General features: G+C 47.0%; 1 protein-coding gene and 1 pseudogene across 1 annotated transcript; one reads left to right on the top strand and one right to left on the bottom strand.

The window, feature by feature from the left end:
• Positions 1–10,058: 10,058 nt before the first annotated feature.
• Positions 10,059–14,203, bottom strand: LOC144095375 (uncharacterized; annotated as a pseudogene).
• Positions 14,204–15,012: 809 nt separating this feature from the next.
• On the top strand, positions 15,013–16,839 carry LOC144093849 (uncharacterized). The gene is made up of 3 exons (XM_077627574.1): positions 15,013–15,551; positions 15,831–16,033; positions 16,415–16,839. The coding sequence occupies exons 1-3, from the start codon at positions 15,377–15,379 to the stop codon at positions 16,793–16,795; spliced, it is 759 nt and encodes a 252-aa protein (XP_077483700.1). The 5' UTR covers positions 15,013–15,376; the 3' UTR covers positions 16,796–16,839.
• Positions 16,840–17,469: the final 630 nt, after the last annotated feature.

Raw genomic sequence — 17,469 nt, 5'->3', positions numbered from 1 at the left:
GTTTATTTTTTGCTGCAGTTGTTCTACCACAGAAGCATACATGTCACACATGCATACAAGAATTCAACACACATATATACAGTAGCCAGTTTAATCAGAATGTTAATGATAGAGACAGTAGCACACAGCAGTGGGACGTCCCGCCCGTAACAAAAGAGTAAATAAAGCCTTAGGAGCAATGCAAAGGTGAAAAGCAGCTGGTGAGGATCAGGTAACAGCAGACCTGCTGAAAGACGGAGGGGAGATTCTGCTATAAAAACCAGGCACCCTGTATACACAATGTCATATGACCTCGACCGTACCAGAAGCTTGGAAGAACGCAAATATAATCTTAATTCATAAAAAAGGAGATGCCAAAGACTTGAAAAATTAGACTGATCAGCTTACTGTCCGTTGCCTACAAAGTATTTACTAAGGTAATCGCTAATAGAGTCAGGGCAACCTTAGACTTTAATCAACCAAATGACCAGGTAGGCTTTCATAAAGGATATTCCACAATATATCACATTCACACTATCAATCAGATGACAGAAAAATGTGCAGAATATAACCAACCCCTATATATAGCCTTCATTGATTACGAGAAAACATTTGAATTGAATTAACTTTATTTCTCCAGAACAACTGGAAGGATTTCCAGGCAAAAAGCTGCTTTGCAGCTTGACTAGGCCCAGAAAACCTTTACATAGCATAGCAGTGGGTTCGAAATATCAGCTGATGGAAATGAACATAATAAAGATACAACAAAGGAGAACAAATATACACTATCAAATACAAACAATCAGTACACTTAATACATACAACTGTATGATTAAAACTATAACTTCTAGCCTCATATAGTGCAAAAGAATACGTAATTAAGAAATGCTTATGTAATATAATCACAAAAATGAACTTTACGTTCAGTAATACATATTTTAAACATGTATATACATGAAAAGCAGAATACACACATCAAGTTGAGGTTTTCAGTGGAAACCTCAGCAGTCATACAGGCATTGCAGAATCGGTGTAGAAGAGCGTTATGTCAAAATACTGAAAGATATATAAACTGCACAGGTACCATAGTCCTCCATAAAGTCTGCAGTAAAATTCCAATAAGGAAGGGCGTCAGGCAGGGAGACATGATCTTGCCAATGCTACTCACCGCCCGTTTACAGGAGGTATTCTGAGGCCTGAATTGGGAACAGTTGGGGATAAAAGCTAGTTAATGGAGAATACCTAAATAATCTGCGATTCACTTACAACATTGCCTTACTGAGTCTCTTAGGACGTGAACTGCAAATCATGATTAATGAGTTAGACAGGCAGAGAACGGTGGGTCTAAAATTTAACATGCAGAAAACCAAAGCAATGTTCAACAGTCTAGCAAGGGAACGACAGTTCCCAATTGGCAGCGAGGGGCTTGAAGTAGTAAAGGACGTCTACTTCGGGCAGGTAGTGACAGCCGATCCGGATCATGAGAAAGAAGTAACTAGAAGGATAAGAATGGGATGGAGCGCATATGGCAGGTTCTCTCGGATCATGAATGGCAGGTTACCAATATCTCTCAAGAGAAAAGTGCACAACAGCTGTATCTCACTGATACTCACCTACAGGGCAGAAACATGGAGGGTAAAGAAAAGGGTCCAGCTTAAGGACAACACAGCGAGCCACGGAAAGGAAAATGATAGGTGTAACCTTAAAGACACCGGAAGCGGGCAGAGTGGGTGAGGGAACAAACGTGTGTTAATGACAGCAGAGTCGAAATCAAGAGGAAGAAATAGACTTGGGCAGGGCATGTACTGCAAAGGCACGATAACCGCTGGTCCTTAAGGGAAACGGAGCGGATTCCAAGAGACGGTAAGCGTAGCAGGGGGCGGCAGGAGGTTAGGTGGGCAGATGAGATTAGGAAGTTTGCAGGCACAGGGTGGGCGCAGCTGGCAAAGGACAGAGTTAATTGGAGAGACATGGGAGAGGCCTTTGCCTCTCCCGTGTCTCCCATTGGTGTAGTAAGGCTGATGATGACAATCAGCAGTGTATCATCATCATCGCCGCAGCCCAGCTGATGCCCAATGCCATGACACTGCTCCTTGGCTACTCAAATTAAGATTTGAACAAATGTCTTGTCTCGGCTGCGGAACGACTGTAGTTGTGCCCTACAGGTGGCTCAAGATTGAGCACGGCTGCGTCTTCTGCTGCTGCCCGCCACTGGCCTGCAGTAACATTGCCATAGGCATCTTCCACGTCGGCATAGTTTTCCGGCATATAGTTGCCATCCTCCACAAGAAAGTTATGAAGAACGCATGATGCCATGACAACGTATTCAGCGTTTTCCGGAAGGAGAATAATGATGCGGCGGAAGATCCGGAACCGGGACGCCATAACGAAAAAGGCGTTTTCAACGCACCTTCTGGAAAGAATGAAACATCACTGAGTGCTTTGTTTTTCTGTCAACTGCACACACACATGAAAAGTATCTGCATTCATTGCCACCAGGATAGTGATGAAATCCATGCAGTAGATCAATTTTGTGCCGCAACAAACCTTGCACGGCTGAGCCTGTAATTGAATATTCGTTAAGAGTCGTCCAGGCCCCTGCCCGGGTAGGGTCGCAGAAAATCGGCGCAGCTGGAACGCCTCGTCTCCAAGAAAAACATGAGGTGCCACTGTCGATGTTCTTGGTAGCAATTTAGGAAGTGGCAGATTCAGGAGGCCATGCTCAAGGCATTTTCCCATCCTTGATGCGCTAAGGGTCCCTCCATCGCTCTTCCTCCCATAAGCCCCAACGTCAACCATGACGAACTTGAGATTGCTGTCGGCCACAGCCATCAGTACTATTGAGTACATACCCTGTAATGACAAGAGTTTATATATACAGAAAAATAATTAATTGAAAAAAGACCATTCAATGTGTACATTACCTTATAGTTGAAATAAAGGCTGCCTGAATGTGGTGGGGCCTGAATTTGTACATGTTTGCCATCCACGGCACCAACACAGTGTGGAAAATTCCACTTTTGACAAAATCCGGAGGCAACCTTCTCCTAGTCAGCAATGGTTGGTATCTGCAGTGGCAATGAAGTAGAAACATGAAAGTATTTTTAGTCTAAAACTAGTAGCAGCAAAACGACGGTGCAGTGAGAAGCATTCATCCGGTCTTCTCTGCCAATGCGTGCCTTCAGTTTGTGCCCATTTTCCCTGTAGTACAAAACGAGCGCAGCAACATGCACTACTCAGATGTTTTCAGTACTTCAAGCAACTGCTCGTGTAAAATTTCTTTTCCTTTTTGACAGCAAGGGGAAGGCATGTAAGCTGCAGTAGTCATTAAATATACTATTCATTTTAAATGGTAGCAACACATAGGTCGCAAGATCCCAGTAAGCACAGCAGGCTTCGCCTGAAAGATTTCATGGTTTTATGGGGGTTTAATGTCCCAAAGCGCCTCGGGCTATGAAGGACGCTGCAACGGAGGGCTCCGGAAATTTCGACCGCCTGGGGTTCCTTACCATGCACTGACATCGCACAGTACACGGGCCTCTAGAATTTCCCCTCTATCGAGATTCCCTTCGCCTTAATGAGTATTTCACTCCAGCTGCAACGCACTTGAGGCAAATCGGCTGGAGGACTTCCCAAAGCAGCTTGCAGGTATCGCAGTTGATGCCGTTCGCAGTGGAGATGCCCACGCGGAACGCCATGGCAACATCCTGGATCTGCATTCCCAATGCCAAGTACCTAGAAGGAATCGCAAAAACAATATCCGTTTGCATGCAATGGTCAGGTAGTCGTCAATGAAACGCGTTTATAGTACCTCAGTGTCATGGCAAACCTTGCTCGTGATGGTATCGGCTCCCGTATAACGTACTGCTTTGTGAGAGGCCCCTCAACAAGGGTGTGAAGTTCCTCGAACTTGCTTGGGGACATCTTATAGTACTTGTGGAAGTACTCACTGTCTCCGCTCATGAGGAGTGGAATCTGTACAGAAAACTTTGCAGTTTAAGGCACCAGTATCAGGCAAACTACAACATGCAACTCACCGCGGTGTAGTACCCGGATTCTTGCTTGCGGTTCTCCCAGACGGGCCGCACCCACCAGCGCCGCGGCATTGGGAGCTCCAGCAACGCCTTTTTTCTTGAAAGTATTCCTCTAGCAAGAGGAGATGGGTGTACGACGACTCAAATGTTTCGCATACATCCATTTCGGACGACTCCACGTCTGCTCCGCCGTCTGCCCCTCCGATTGCACGATCGTTCATGTTTGCAAATGACCAGAATTTTGCAACGGCGCCAGTTACACCGCACGTACGGACTTAAAAAATGATGTTATTACCATCAAGATAAGAAGTAGTTGATATTTAAAAAAGAAGAGTTCTTTATTTCTTAACAAAATTTGAGTAATCGTGGCAAAATAATGCATAAACATTGTCCATGTTGATGTTTGCAAACCACCGAAACCAACCGCGAGCTCGTATTCTTTGCCGGCAACACTGAGATTCGCAGCGGCAGTAAACGCTGTGGAGCGACGCATGTGAAACGGAACCCTGCGAAAAGCATCGCTGCGCCATGCTGCTGGTTGCTGAGTTCGCTCAATCGCTTGCATGTGAACCGCCCTTCACATGACAACGATGAATTTAGTCGGTGCCATCGGCACCAGCGCCCTAGCGTCGGTGCGGCCTTTCAGTGGCCGAAAATTCTTCGGCTGCAATAAATGTCAAACATCGTGGCAAGCGTTGATTTCGTAATCATGGGTAATAATATCGAGCCATGATGTATTATTATGTTCAGTAATACGTTTTCACCTTTCCAAAGCAGACAACCAGGCTGACTACTGTGGCCGTCGCTGCGACAGTGCGACCACCTTGTTGAAAGTCTGTCGCAGTGGCCCTGCGACGAGAACGACACGCATTTCTGTCGCACAGCGGCATAAATCGCACTGCACTGCGGCAACAATCGCATCATGTGAAACGACCCTGCGATAACTGAGGCCAGATCTCGTTTCATAGGCAGTGCGGTCTCAAGCGGTGCCCGAATCGCAGTGAAAGCGCGTGCATGCAGCAGCGGATATGCACATTACTCTCTCTCGATCACGCGAGTTGTGCTGTGCGGGTGAAATGAAGCGAAATTCTAAAGTAAGTACTGATATTTGCGCACGAGCGCAGCCGAGCAGAAATAACCGCACAGCCAAGAGTGCCGCGATATGGTTTAAGTTCACTTGCTCTACAGCACGCCACTTCGAGTGCTCTACATTTACTACGTTGCAAAATCGAATGAAAATCATTGCCGTGCATACACGTTCGCGGCACCCGTAACGATGTTTCCGCTTGCAGAGGTGTTAGGGGAGAAAGGCATGCACGCAAAATTGAATGAAAATCATTGCCGTTTGCGAGCAGTTTCAGTATTTGGTTTGGTTTATAGGGTTTAACGTCTCAAAGCGACTCAAGGCTATCAGAGACACCGTAGTGGAGCACTCCGTGATTTCTACTACCCGGGATTCGTGCACTGACATCGCACATAAGCGAAATGCGACTGCCGCGGCCTTGATCGAAATCACGTTCTTCAGCTCAGCAGCTGAGCATCATGACCACTCAGCCATTGTGGCAGCTCAGTTGCAGTATTTGATTTGCAATCCCCCCCTCTTTTTTTCAGTGCCAGTGCTCATGCAAAGCAGGAAAATCAACGCAAGCACATCATTGCAATGCCTGTCAGAAATCTGGCCAGTGGTGGATGAAGTGGAAACCACCATCTTGATGGATTATGGTAGTGGGAACTGCTGAATGTTGGCATAATGGCAAACCATTATGCCAGCATATGGCAAGCTGGTTGCTGGCATAATGGCAAGCGACTATGCCGGCAAGCTGAATGCTGGAATAGTGACGGACTAGCCACACTTCAGCCGTTGGATGTGATTGTTCTTGAGGTGACATGTAGCAGTAAAAGGAAGCACACCAATTTTTGAGGTTCAGAGCTCACGACTGGTTTATTATAAATTTACTACGAGGTACCATCCGAGCACTACCACATGACTGCAAAAGAAAGTTATGCATTTTCCAAAACTTCAACAGCGGATTTGGTTTTTACTGCTTTGCCGCGCTTTCCCTGTCGACCGGCTTCCGTGAAAAAGCTGCGCAAATACTTCCTTGCTGCCCCAACCCTGGAATGTACAGGTGGTTTGGCAGCAGGATGCAGTTCCACGTATTTCTGCAAGCAATCTGAAAGAGCAATGCAGATAACACAAATTGGGTCTCAACTTCATCTTTTTAAGAAAATATGGCCTATGAATAATTTATCAACACACACACGACAAAAATTAGCAGTAAACAGCATCAAAACATGCAGTGCTCATTGTAAAGAAATGTGCGGCTGTATCATAATGGCATTTAGAGTGAAATACAGTAAAATCTCATTAATTCGAACTCGAAGAAGACCGGAAAAATGTCCAAATTAAGCGAAGTTCCAATTATCGGATGGGCGCTACAGTCAGCGGTCGTTGCGCCCACTACACAGGTAGCACCCGAAGCAGACACATGCAGTCACACATCGCGAGCTAGCCGCTACTACACGTTAGTGGCCGCTATTCTGAGAATTCTTGCGTTATGCACCAAGAACAAGTATTGGGGTGCATTCACGTGAGTAGTGAGGTTTAGTGCTGGAAAAGATGACAGCATCTATGCTCCAAAACACGTTTATTTACAGGGAAGGGTTGTCACTATTAAAAGTAATAAGTGATCAGCATTTGCTAGTGTTTCTTCTGCTGAGACGCCTTCAGCTTCAACTGCAGCTTGCCCAAGAGCTCCAGCGCAACTCGGAGTTCTCACTGGCAGAGAAGTAGCATGCTGCAACATCAAGCACTGACATTCTTCACATGCACCTGACAGTGGCATAGGCCGTCGCTGCTATCTGCCTCATCACTGTCGGTCCTTCTCACCGCCGGAGAGCCCTGCGGCGTCTGCTGACAGCATGCAATCTCAATTATATCGGCGTCACTCAAGGGTTTCAATGTCTCCACACCGCTGTCCGTGTAGTTTGCGGCACAAAGAGCATGACAGCGGCGGCCGAACTGCTTTGTGCACACCATGTGATAGTGACGCAGGGACTGCGGCACAAATAAAACCAGGAACGGCTTGTGCCGAAGCTTTAGCAGCACGGGCGAGTGCCCCTGCAGCGAAAACCTGCTATGGCAAGCACCGGAGTGCGGGCTGCGCCAGCATCGTGCGCTTGGCTTTTTTTAATTTTTCATTGCTTTGCATCTCTAGTAAATTTGCAGCGCACTGTAACCACTGTGGGTCAACTTCTAGCTATGAGAAGCGATGTCAGCCATGAGCTCCTAGTTTGAATTAATTTTTGCAGATGCCAACTTGTTCGAAATATCGAGTTTCCCCCACTGAAATACACAGGGTTGTGCCAGAACCCAGGCAACAGTTCGAATGAACAGAGTTTGAATTAACGAGCTCTTGCTGTATCACGAGCAGAATAGAAAGAGGTCTAACAGAATGCTCAAACACCAATTGTAACTGAATCAAACTATTATTTTTACGCAGCCACATTGGCACATTTTGGGCAAATTTTGTCAACATGGAACTACACAGGACACGGCACAGCCACGTGCAAGATGACAAATGTATCAACATGGAAGGCAACATACATGCAGGGAGCGATTAGAAAGACAAAAAATATGCTGTTACTGCACTAGACTGCTGTGCACGGAGGCTTATTTTACCAGAATGATAATAGATTTGGCACTGCTCACTAATGCTTTCGCAGTCAATGGATAGTTCCTCGATCACTGCGTGAATTACTAATTTTTCTCAGAAAGGACAACACACGCACACACTAACAATTATTTCCAAGGTGCCATCACAATATTCTTATAAAGGATGCACTGTGACATCAGAAAAAGCTGTACAGATTTAAGAGAAAGATTGAATAAAAACAATAAAAAAGGGGGAACAAAGATGCAATAGTGCCCACAGTAGGACTTCAACTTCCAAAGTGTGCTTACTTGCAACTGCCTCTACCTTCTCCGGTGTGGCAGGCATTTTTCTCAATGAGCCTGCCATGCTCCTGCATGCTTCGCCGGTGAGACTGCGTGCAGCAGCCTCCTCCCGCGACCAAACTACACGTGCCAGTTCAAGTGTGAATTTCACATCGGAGCGATTTTTCAGCAGGAAATTCCACTTGGCCTAATTTTTCAGCAGGAAATTCCACTTGGCCTCTGTGATGATAAGTCCCGGGAGTACCTGCACCTGCAGTCATTAAAGAACAATCAGTCGCATTTTTCCTTACAGCACTTTATGGCAATTGTACAGAGGTTTTGAAAACGCTGTCAGTCACAAGCAGTGCGAGGGCAATGAAGCAGTCTGCCAGTGTACCTTGTGAATGGTAACAGCCGATGGCAAGGTCTGAATAAAACACAAATGACAGAAACAAACAGACATCGATCAAGAGGACAATGCACAAAGTGACAGTGAAAGCATGCTACCTATTGAACGTTATGCACCTTTTCACAGAAGCAGTTCACTGGCTGCGATATCCACGGCAACACGGAATAATGTGAGGAAACATGGTACAGGAGTCCTGCCAAGATCTTTGGGGCACACCTAACGCCAGAACGTTCAGCCACCTTCCATATTCCAGATCCTCACCTACCTTATCAGTATTTTCCATACATGTTAATTTGGGGACACCAATTTAGAGGTCACCACAGCAAGGAAGAGGAAACAACGAAAAGCAATATTGACCGTGAAAACACATCCTAGTTGAGCAACACAGCCGTGAAAAACCAGCAATGAAGCTAGAAAAAGCTGCACTTCCACAACAATCAATCAAGGGAGTGGGCGCACACCTTTGCGGAGCTCACGCAAATACCGCGTTTGGACCGTCGGACTTACCCGTCTCCCCACCCCTCTCACACACTCCCAACCACGGTTTAAGGATAGCATATGGAGGTGTTGACACTCTCCCCCCGCCGTGCCCAAGAGCACCGCCCACTCGCAGCCACAATATGTTCGGGGGGAGAGGGAAGTGTTGCCATGGGAACCGGTCGCTAACTTAAAAGGTGATGCGAAAGGCGGGCCCACGCTGGGCGGCTCGGTCCGGCGTGGCGCGGCACTGAGCACGTGCTTTTGGCACATTTCGGAGTGTGCAGCTGCGCTGCTGTGCTGTTTTTAACAAGTTGTTTTATTTTGCACCAAGACCTTGTGTTTGGCTATCGTCGGCAGAGTAGCCCACAGCAGGTGAGTGCAGCGCAATGGGAAGAAAGTGCTTCGTGCCGAACTGCAATTCGGGCTACCAGACATGTGCGGAGTGTGTGCCATTATTCAAAGCTCCGTCCGACAATGTTCGTTTGGAGAAGTGGCGCCGTGCGATTCCTAGGGAGACCAGACATTAATGCCCACTGACCATGTCTGCGCCAAGCATTTTGCAGAGGATGCGATATCCCGGGCATATTATGCGGAGCTCGATAAAAGTGCTACTTTCCGCGGAAGAAATGCCCGTGCTTTCCAGAGATGCAGTTCCTACATTACAGTAGCCGACGGGTAATTCGGACTCCAAAACTTCGGTCTTGTCGGATATCTCGGACCTCAATGAGGCGCCGTCAGTCACCCCATAGAAGCACATACATATTCGCGACGGATATTTCGGATATCAAAAGTCCAAAAGCTCGATTTTTCGGACTAATTTCAGTCACCTGCGAGCCAAAATCGGCCATCTTATCGGCTTTCCGCCGGCGCAAAAGTATGGTGGCTGGAAGGGGGCAGTGTGACGGGCAGGAGCAGGCGGGGCGCCCAGAAGAGCGATGAAAGTTGTAGATGGCGCTACCTGCAGCTGGTGTGCAGCCATCGCGCCTGTTTCAGGGGGCGGCGCTGGGCAGCTAGGACGCCCGTCTAGCTAGCGTCGCATTTTTTAATAGTCGCTTAAGAACAAATGATGCGCGGCGCAAGTACTACAAGCTGTTTTCTGCTCAGATTCATTAATAAGAAGAGTGAAGCTTCTTTGGAGAGCAAAGAATAAAACGAGGCGTAATTTGCTTCATCGTAACGCGCAGCAGGAGCTTAGACGTGCGACTTAAAAAAAAAAGGATTATATTTTGCACTTGAACGCAAAGTAGAACCTTGACTTGCTGGACGCCTTGGTTTCCAAGAAAAGACATGGTGTTAACCCAAGCGAACATGGACAGCAAACACGAACGACTCGGAACGCTTTTCAACTTTGTCATTCACACATCCGCCGTAATATAGTCAGTGGCCACAGAAAAAAAAATACGCACAAGGAAACAGGCAAATACTACGTTGTGGCCGCGCGCAATAAAACTCGGCGACATCACCAAATCTTCGTTCTGTTCTGTCCGCGTCAGCATTCGCCAGCACCAGAAGCTTTAGCTTTGTGAAAACAAAAAAAAAATTAGGTGCTTATGTGGATGCAGAGGCAAACTTCAATATGCAGTAAATATTTTCCGTCACTGCTTTTGTTGTACAGGCCCACAAGGCCAGAGGAAACACTTCAATGTCCACAAGAGAATAAATGATTTTTATTTAACAGTGCAGCAAACCATATAACCATATGCACACATCAGACCGAGTGGAGCAGTGTGCTCTACTTCACTCTTCTTAACTTCAAATGTTTCTGGCGCTCCCTCTGAACAACCTTGTCCGTATTTAAGGATTTTGTAAAAAAATGCAGCCTAGTTAGCACCACAAACTGAATAATTCTGGCAGTAAGTTCTTTGCGATGAAGCTCGCATCCTACTTGGTGGAGCGTCAGACTGCTCAGAAATTGCATAAAATCATGCACACTGAAAGCATAAAGCTTCTCTGTTGAGAAAAACAATGTGAATGCACCCTCTAGCACTTTAATGAGCGTGGCCAACTCATCGCCAGGGTACAACAGGCCTCCCCTATCAAATTGTTGAGTGAACACACTGTCTGCATTACATTCAGCTGCTTCTCTGGTGACCGTGAGGCCAGAAGCACAACGTTGGCAAGAAATTTTGTCACTAAACTTCCTGGCCACATATCCCGCCATGTAAAAGACAAGCCGGCTATCACTTATCTCAACCACATAGCTGTTGTGGTCCGAACTGAGGCACTGCTGCATCACAGAGCCAGCATCATCAATGTTGCCAACCTCCAGCATGTCCTCAATTATGTCCTACATGCTAAATGTATACTTATTTTCACCACTTGGTGAACTAAGGAGGGCATTAACAAGCTGGGCTGGACTGTTTCCTGACTTGGGCAGACGAGCAAGGTTATAGAAACTGAGGCAATTCACAGTTACGAGAAACTGTGCAGGGCTTCGATGATCATTTGTCCCCGAGTACTGCCTGATAATACCGAACAAGTTTTCCAACTTGTCCTGACTTAGCCTTGACGTCAATAGGTATTTGAAACCTAAAGACGCTAGGCAAGTCAAAAGTGACAGCGTGCTTCGAATTGTAACGCGCAGTCCTTCAGCAGTGCTCTTGCTAAGAAAGCCACCTCCAACTCTCTTTGCCACATCTTCCCATTTATCTAAATAGTCCAGAAAAGCCGCCAGGTCGGCAACACCCTGAGAGGATGGTCTTAGTCCACTGCATGGAAACCTTGACGTGAGAAGGGATATGAGGCCACTCATGCACTTCACAAGCTTTTCTGTCGGCGTAATTGAATCATAAGAGTGCTTTAGGTGTGCTTTAAGTATAAAGAGGCCTTTTATCACTTCTTCGCTAAAGAGTGTGAAGGCTAAATTTGCTTTCATTTTTTCGAACGAGTTGGGTCTGATGTGTGCACTGGTTATATGTGGCATTGCCTTCAGCGTTAAAGGGCTTTTATCCTTTTCCCATGCTAGTTCTATATGCTCTACACATGCTCGGCCATCTGGAGTTAAGAAACCAGTGGTTACAAATGCGTTTCTAACACATTTCACTAAATGCGGAAAATCTGAGCAGAAATGAAGCTCTCTTGTAGAGTCTACAGGATGTCGTTTCTTGAATGTGACATGGCTTGAGGATGCTGAAAGAGAAATGGAGGTATTTAGAGCCAACTCTTGTCGTATGTCCTCTAGATGTTTAGATCAAGATGTGTTCTCCAGATTACTGCACTCCAGCCTTGGAGTGCCATGCCAAATAAATCGAACACCAAGTGGTTTCTTACCACCAATTCCAAATGACCTCCACATGCTGCGGTTCCATGATACTCCGTCACAAGTCAAAAAGTCGACAAACAGTCCAGCCCGTTCAGCCAGCACTATTGCTTCCAGCAAAAGCTTTGCAAGCATTTCGCCCTTGATGTTGCCTTTTGACGCAAAGACACCAAGTATTTGGGTCCAGTCACCTGCACAAAAATAAAAAAACCACATAGGCAGCATGCATAACTTATTCTAGGAACACTGTTTGTATATTCAGTCAGCGGCACAGAATGTTTATTGAATCAACCATAATGGAGACCTTGTCTCTGCTTAGTGCTTATTTTGTGTGTGTAGCTGGGGCTAACACTCCTTACTACAACAAGGCTGCAGTAAATGAAGACTGGGAAACCACTTCTCTTTGTGCGCAACAAAACGGAGTGGCACACAAGGCCTATAAGCACATACAAGTCAAAATAAGCAGCATTACAAACCTTGAAATGGTTGGAAGAGCATCACCATTCTGTGATCTGCTGGAACAGTTCTTTCTTCTTCGGGTGTATGTCTTCCGAGGTCTACGAAACCTTGTACTGCACCTGAAATTATAAAATTCCATGACTACACAGTGCTGCATGTCATATTTTATTACAATGCTACCATGCTAGAGATACCAACTGTCATGGGAGGGGTAGTTGCAGTGGCTGTGCTTACCTGCAGTGTTGACACTGAAGTGCTCGCACAACTTCATTTGGTCGAACACTATGCCACCGTGCACAATTCGTGTCCATATGCTCAGTTTTCAGAGCGATGGCCTCAAATACATTTTCACTAAAGCCAAAGCCACTTTTAAAGTTTTGAACATAGCGCTGTAGGCAGGTCCGGCTGGGTAGGATCAGGATCTTCTGTTTTCGAAGGTATTCATAGAGTTTAGGGCTTTTCATACGTAAGAGTACGCATTCAAGAATCCATTCTTTCTCATAATACATGCCAGACGTCGACTTTCTTGTTCCTGCTTTGAAGCAGGTCCTAATGGCTATTCGTGGTTTAAGAGGCAATGCTTTGATGCGGTCACTGAGCACTTCATCCCCCATTTGCTCATTTGCCTGCCTCATAGCCTCTAGCAACCTCGCTGTGTTGCGCAGTTTTTTTTGCGCGGCTTGCAAGCGACGGCGTGTATTTGCGTGCTTTTTTAGCCGACTTATTGCCGCACGCGGCCGTTTTCTCCGTGACTGCTGGTTTTGAATCAGCTTCCTTAAATATTTACAGTGGATACAGGGTCTCGGCACTTCGCATGTGAGAAAGCATATGGAGGAAAAGTGGGCGCCAGCAAACAATACATACTTGCTTGATTTTTCGGGGGTAAGTCCACAATCTGTGCACATCACAAGCAAGTGAGTAGCGTCGAGGACTGCTTGAGCTTCAACAGAGGATTTAACGATGCGCTCCGAGTGCTTTACACCTCGCACATAGTCACAGCACAGAATTGATCCCAGCTGGTTGTTGTCTTCTTGAAACTTGATTGCTTTTGGCAGCCGCATGCGACATATCTCATCTCCGTCTCGCTCGCAAACGCCGAAGAACGCAAAGTGCGGTTCGGCTGCGAATCTCAGTTTGCTCCAGGAGCTATCTGGCAGCTGAAGGTTTTGGAAAATGCTCTCTACAGTTGCCTCGTTCTTGTCCTGTGCTTGTGACTGGCCCGTTGACAAGACGGCTATGTCGAGCGGATCCGATGACTGCGCCAACTGCGCGTCGTTGGCCGTGCCTATCCTTTTGCGTTTTGAACATTTTATGTCTTGGTTGCACAAATTCCTCTCCTTCCGTTTGACGGGTGCTTTCTTGGTGAAGTATTTGGGGGCATCCAGAAAGACAGTAGGGATAGCGTCGTCAGTCAGCTGTGGCCGATCACGTGGAATATCGACTACGTCCCCATTTATCACATGCCGAAAGGCCCTTTCGATGTACTTCACTTCGAAGTGGCGTTCACAAACGACACACTCTGTTGTTAGCTCCTTGTCAGCACGTTTGATATTTCGCGACCACAGTTCGCGTCGTCCCCGCAGGGGGGTGCCTGCAGTTTGCAGGCGTCGCGACGGTGAGTGGCGACACCGCGGGGTCCCGAGCATCCGCAGGGACATCTCCGCAAGGGGATGATGGTGAACTGTGCATCACCACGGACCCGAGCACCCGCGCCTCGCCGTGCGTGGCATCGCCGTGTCCGGGGAAAAGGGGATCCTGGTGGTTGAGCCGATGCCGAGCGTTTGGACCCTTAAGGGGTATTCACACGGGGGATGGAATCCCTCCCGAACTGACGGCGGCTGCGTACACGTCACGCCTTCGAGAGTGCTCGCGGCGACGCAGTTTCCGGTTTTGGTCCGGCGGCCGCCGCCGACGGGGGAGGGGACCGTTCGCTCGGCCGCTACGTTCAGTCCCCGCGTCCCCGGGAGATTAGGCGGCACTTGGCAGGGCGCGCGTTGGGGTCGCTGTGAGTGGCGCTGCGCTGTCGACGGAGCTGTATTACTTCTTGCCGTGGATTTTGCGCACGTTGGACGAAGAGGAATGCGTGCACTAATAAAAACATTTTTGAAGTCCAATATTTATGAACTGGTTAGAGCAAGATGCGTTTTGTGGCATACGTCGTCTTTGTGTTTGTCTGCATCTTCTCAGAGTTTCTTCTCTTCTATCTTTCACGCATCTCTTTTTTTTCGTCTAATTTTTCCCCCCTCGACTGTCGGCATTTTCCCTCCTCAGATCAGCACAGCCCCGCTCCTTGAGCATGGTAAACCCAGATGGCGGCTTTTGTTGTAAAAAAAAAAAATAACTGCCTCGTCGCTGCAAAGCATCTTAGCATTTTAACCCCCCCCCCCTCTCCCTAATGAAGGAATGCACAAAATTCGAGACGCATGAAACACGATAGGAACGATAAGGTACACCAGACAGCCCCTTCTTTCCTTTTCAACCCTTTGAGCTGTGTCTTCGCAGACTTATAATCTCCCTTGTCGAATTGCTTGCTGTCGGCACCAGCGTGGGAACGGAATAGTTCCCATCAGTTTGACGTTCGCAGTGCGCATGGTTTCCAAGCTTCTCGTGGGGACTCAGACCAGCTACGCTTCGCAGTTGGCCTTTCTGTGAACGAACTGGACCAGCTGTGCTGAACCTCCGGTCTTTCCTGCAATATTTCGCTGTGTAGTCAGTATTCGTTCGTTTTCAGAAGCGCCTGTCTTGTGTACGTCAACGTTCCTGTCGAGCTTCGTGCGTCGATTTTTGTGCCTTTCTTCAGCGTGCGCCAGAAGCGAAAGATGCATTGGAGCGACGAAGCAATGCTTTTCTTCTTGTCGTTAGTTGAGCAGTATCCTTCACTGTGGGATGTCAGCAACAGCGACTACAACAAGACACGCTTGAAAGCCTCCGTCTGGGAGAATATCTGTCGGGAGATGGCAACTCGTTTCCCCCAGTTTGAGCCGTACACTGTTGGTGAGTACAATTGCTTTGTCTTAGTAAATACGGCCGCATCATGTATTTGATGTGTCTAAGTCTTCGTGTTGACCACATATCTTACCGCAGCATGACAACCAGGTTTTCTTTAGGGGCAAAGGGAATTTGTTGTGACAACTGCACTTGCTGTCCATTCTCCTTGTCCTCGTGCCTCACAGGCCATGGCGAGAGCAAAAATGTACTATTTTTTGGCGTGTGTGTATGTGTGTGGAGTGTTGCCCTTCTAACGAATGTCCTTTTCCCTCTCCTTGTGTACAGACTACGTAAAAACACTGTTAAAGAACAAACGGAGGACGTACAGAGAAGAGAAAAAGAAAATGCTCTATACGAAGAGTGGCCAAGGGGCAGATGATGTGTACATAGGGAAGTGGAAATTCTTTAAAGCAATGATGTTCATAGACAATGGAGCCCCAGCCGAGAGCCGAACGTACACAGAAACGTACGGGATGGCCACAGAAGAGGTGAGAAAGCGGTATACGCACTCCTTCCTTCATCGGAAGCTACACTTGTTCTTCCAGCCGCAATCTGAGAAATTTGTTCGGTCGCTAGCCCTGCTTTTCTCTCCACGTACTTCTCGCGCGAAAATGAGAGCGTCTTTGCATGCTGCTTCGTACTTTTTGTTCCCGCCTTTTCTGAGCTTAACCGTAGAATATTTTGAAAGCCTCTTTCTTACTGCGCTTCTGTTCGTTGATCACAGCCGCTACCCCATCCCAACCTTCCTCTAGCGTGCAAGAATTCATGACATTTAAATTGTTCAGATACAGAAGAACTGATCTGTTTTACATGCAAACGCTACATTGTTCAAATCACTGTTTGTGTTAACTGCGGTAATTTCTTTGCAGGAATATGGGCAATCTCCAGAGAACAGCCTTGTTGTGGAATCTCAGGACCCGGCGGTCGACGCGTCAGTGTCCAACACAGCGGCGGCAGAAGCACCTGTGCCACAAGCATCCGAGGCACAATCAGCGGTGGCTCTGGCTAACGCAAACCAGGCAGCTCCGAAAAGAAAAAGAATTGCAGACCACCAGCTTGCTCTTCTGCAGCAGCGGACTGACACGCTGTCCAAGATGGCCAAGACCCTTGACAATTCTAGTCCGGACGATTGCAGCGCATTCGCTTCTGTACTAGCTCATTATTTCAGGAAGTTGCCGCTAGCTAAAAGGGCGAAGTGCCAGGCAGCAGTCCTGACTTTAATGAAAACTTACTTAGAGGATGAGTCGTAAGTCAAGTGCATAAATGGTGTAAGTTTATTCAACTTCATTGAGAGTACAAGCTAATTCAGAATAAACAAACATTTCAATTTCCATCATGCTGTAGAAGAGTGTCTTCATTGAGTGACATCAATTGGTCATTTCAAGCTGGCCATTTCAACGCAGAATGCCAACCATGTTAACCTAAACACTCCTCCTTAAATTGCTGATGTCAACGCCCGCACGGGTGTTTTGCCAACTCACAGCGCCGTCTCCGTTGAAGTAGTCGCACAGCCGTTCGCGCACAGCTGCAGCGAGAGAACTTGGGCGAGACCGGCACGGTTGCAAGGCGAAAAATGCTTGAGGATTTTCCCCTGTATTTATGCTTTCTGGCCGCTCAAGATGATGTCCTTTAAGGATATTGTGAATCACACAAGCTGCTTCGACCATAATTGTCACCTTCTCCGGCTTGGCATGAACTGTAGTCAGAAGGAATCGAAATCGGTGAGCTAAAATGCCGAAAGCGTTTTCAGACACTCGTCGGGCCCTTGACAACCTAAACAAAATATAAAAAGCGAAATTAAGAATCAATTGCGCTGAAATTCCACATCAATCACGCAACTGCCTATGTTTATTTCTGTTATTGTATATCATTATATATCATCATTGTTATCTAATATTAATTTTTCATGTTATTAACACAAGAG

The sequence above is a fragment of the Amblyomma americanum genome, chromosome 6 (assembly GCF_052857255.1).
Source record: "Amblyomma americanum isolate KBUSLIRL-KWMA chromosome 6, ASM5285725v1, whole genome shotgun sequence".
In the NCBI taxonomy this organism is placed as follows: domain Eukaryota; kingdom Metazoa; phylum Arthropoda; class Arachnida; order Ixodida; family Ixodidae; genus Amblyomma; species Amblyomma americanum.
The sequence above is the reverse complement of the archived record's forward strand: the minus strand, read 5'-3'. Positions and strand labels throughout refer to the sequence as shown.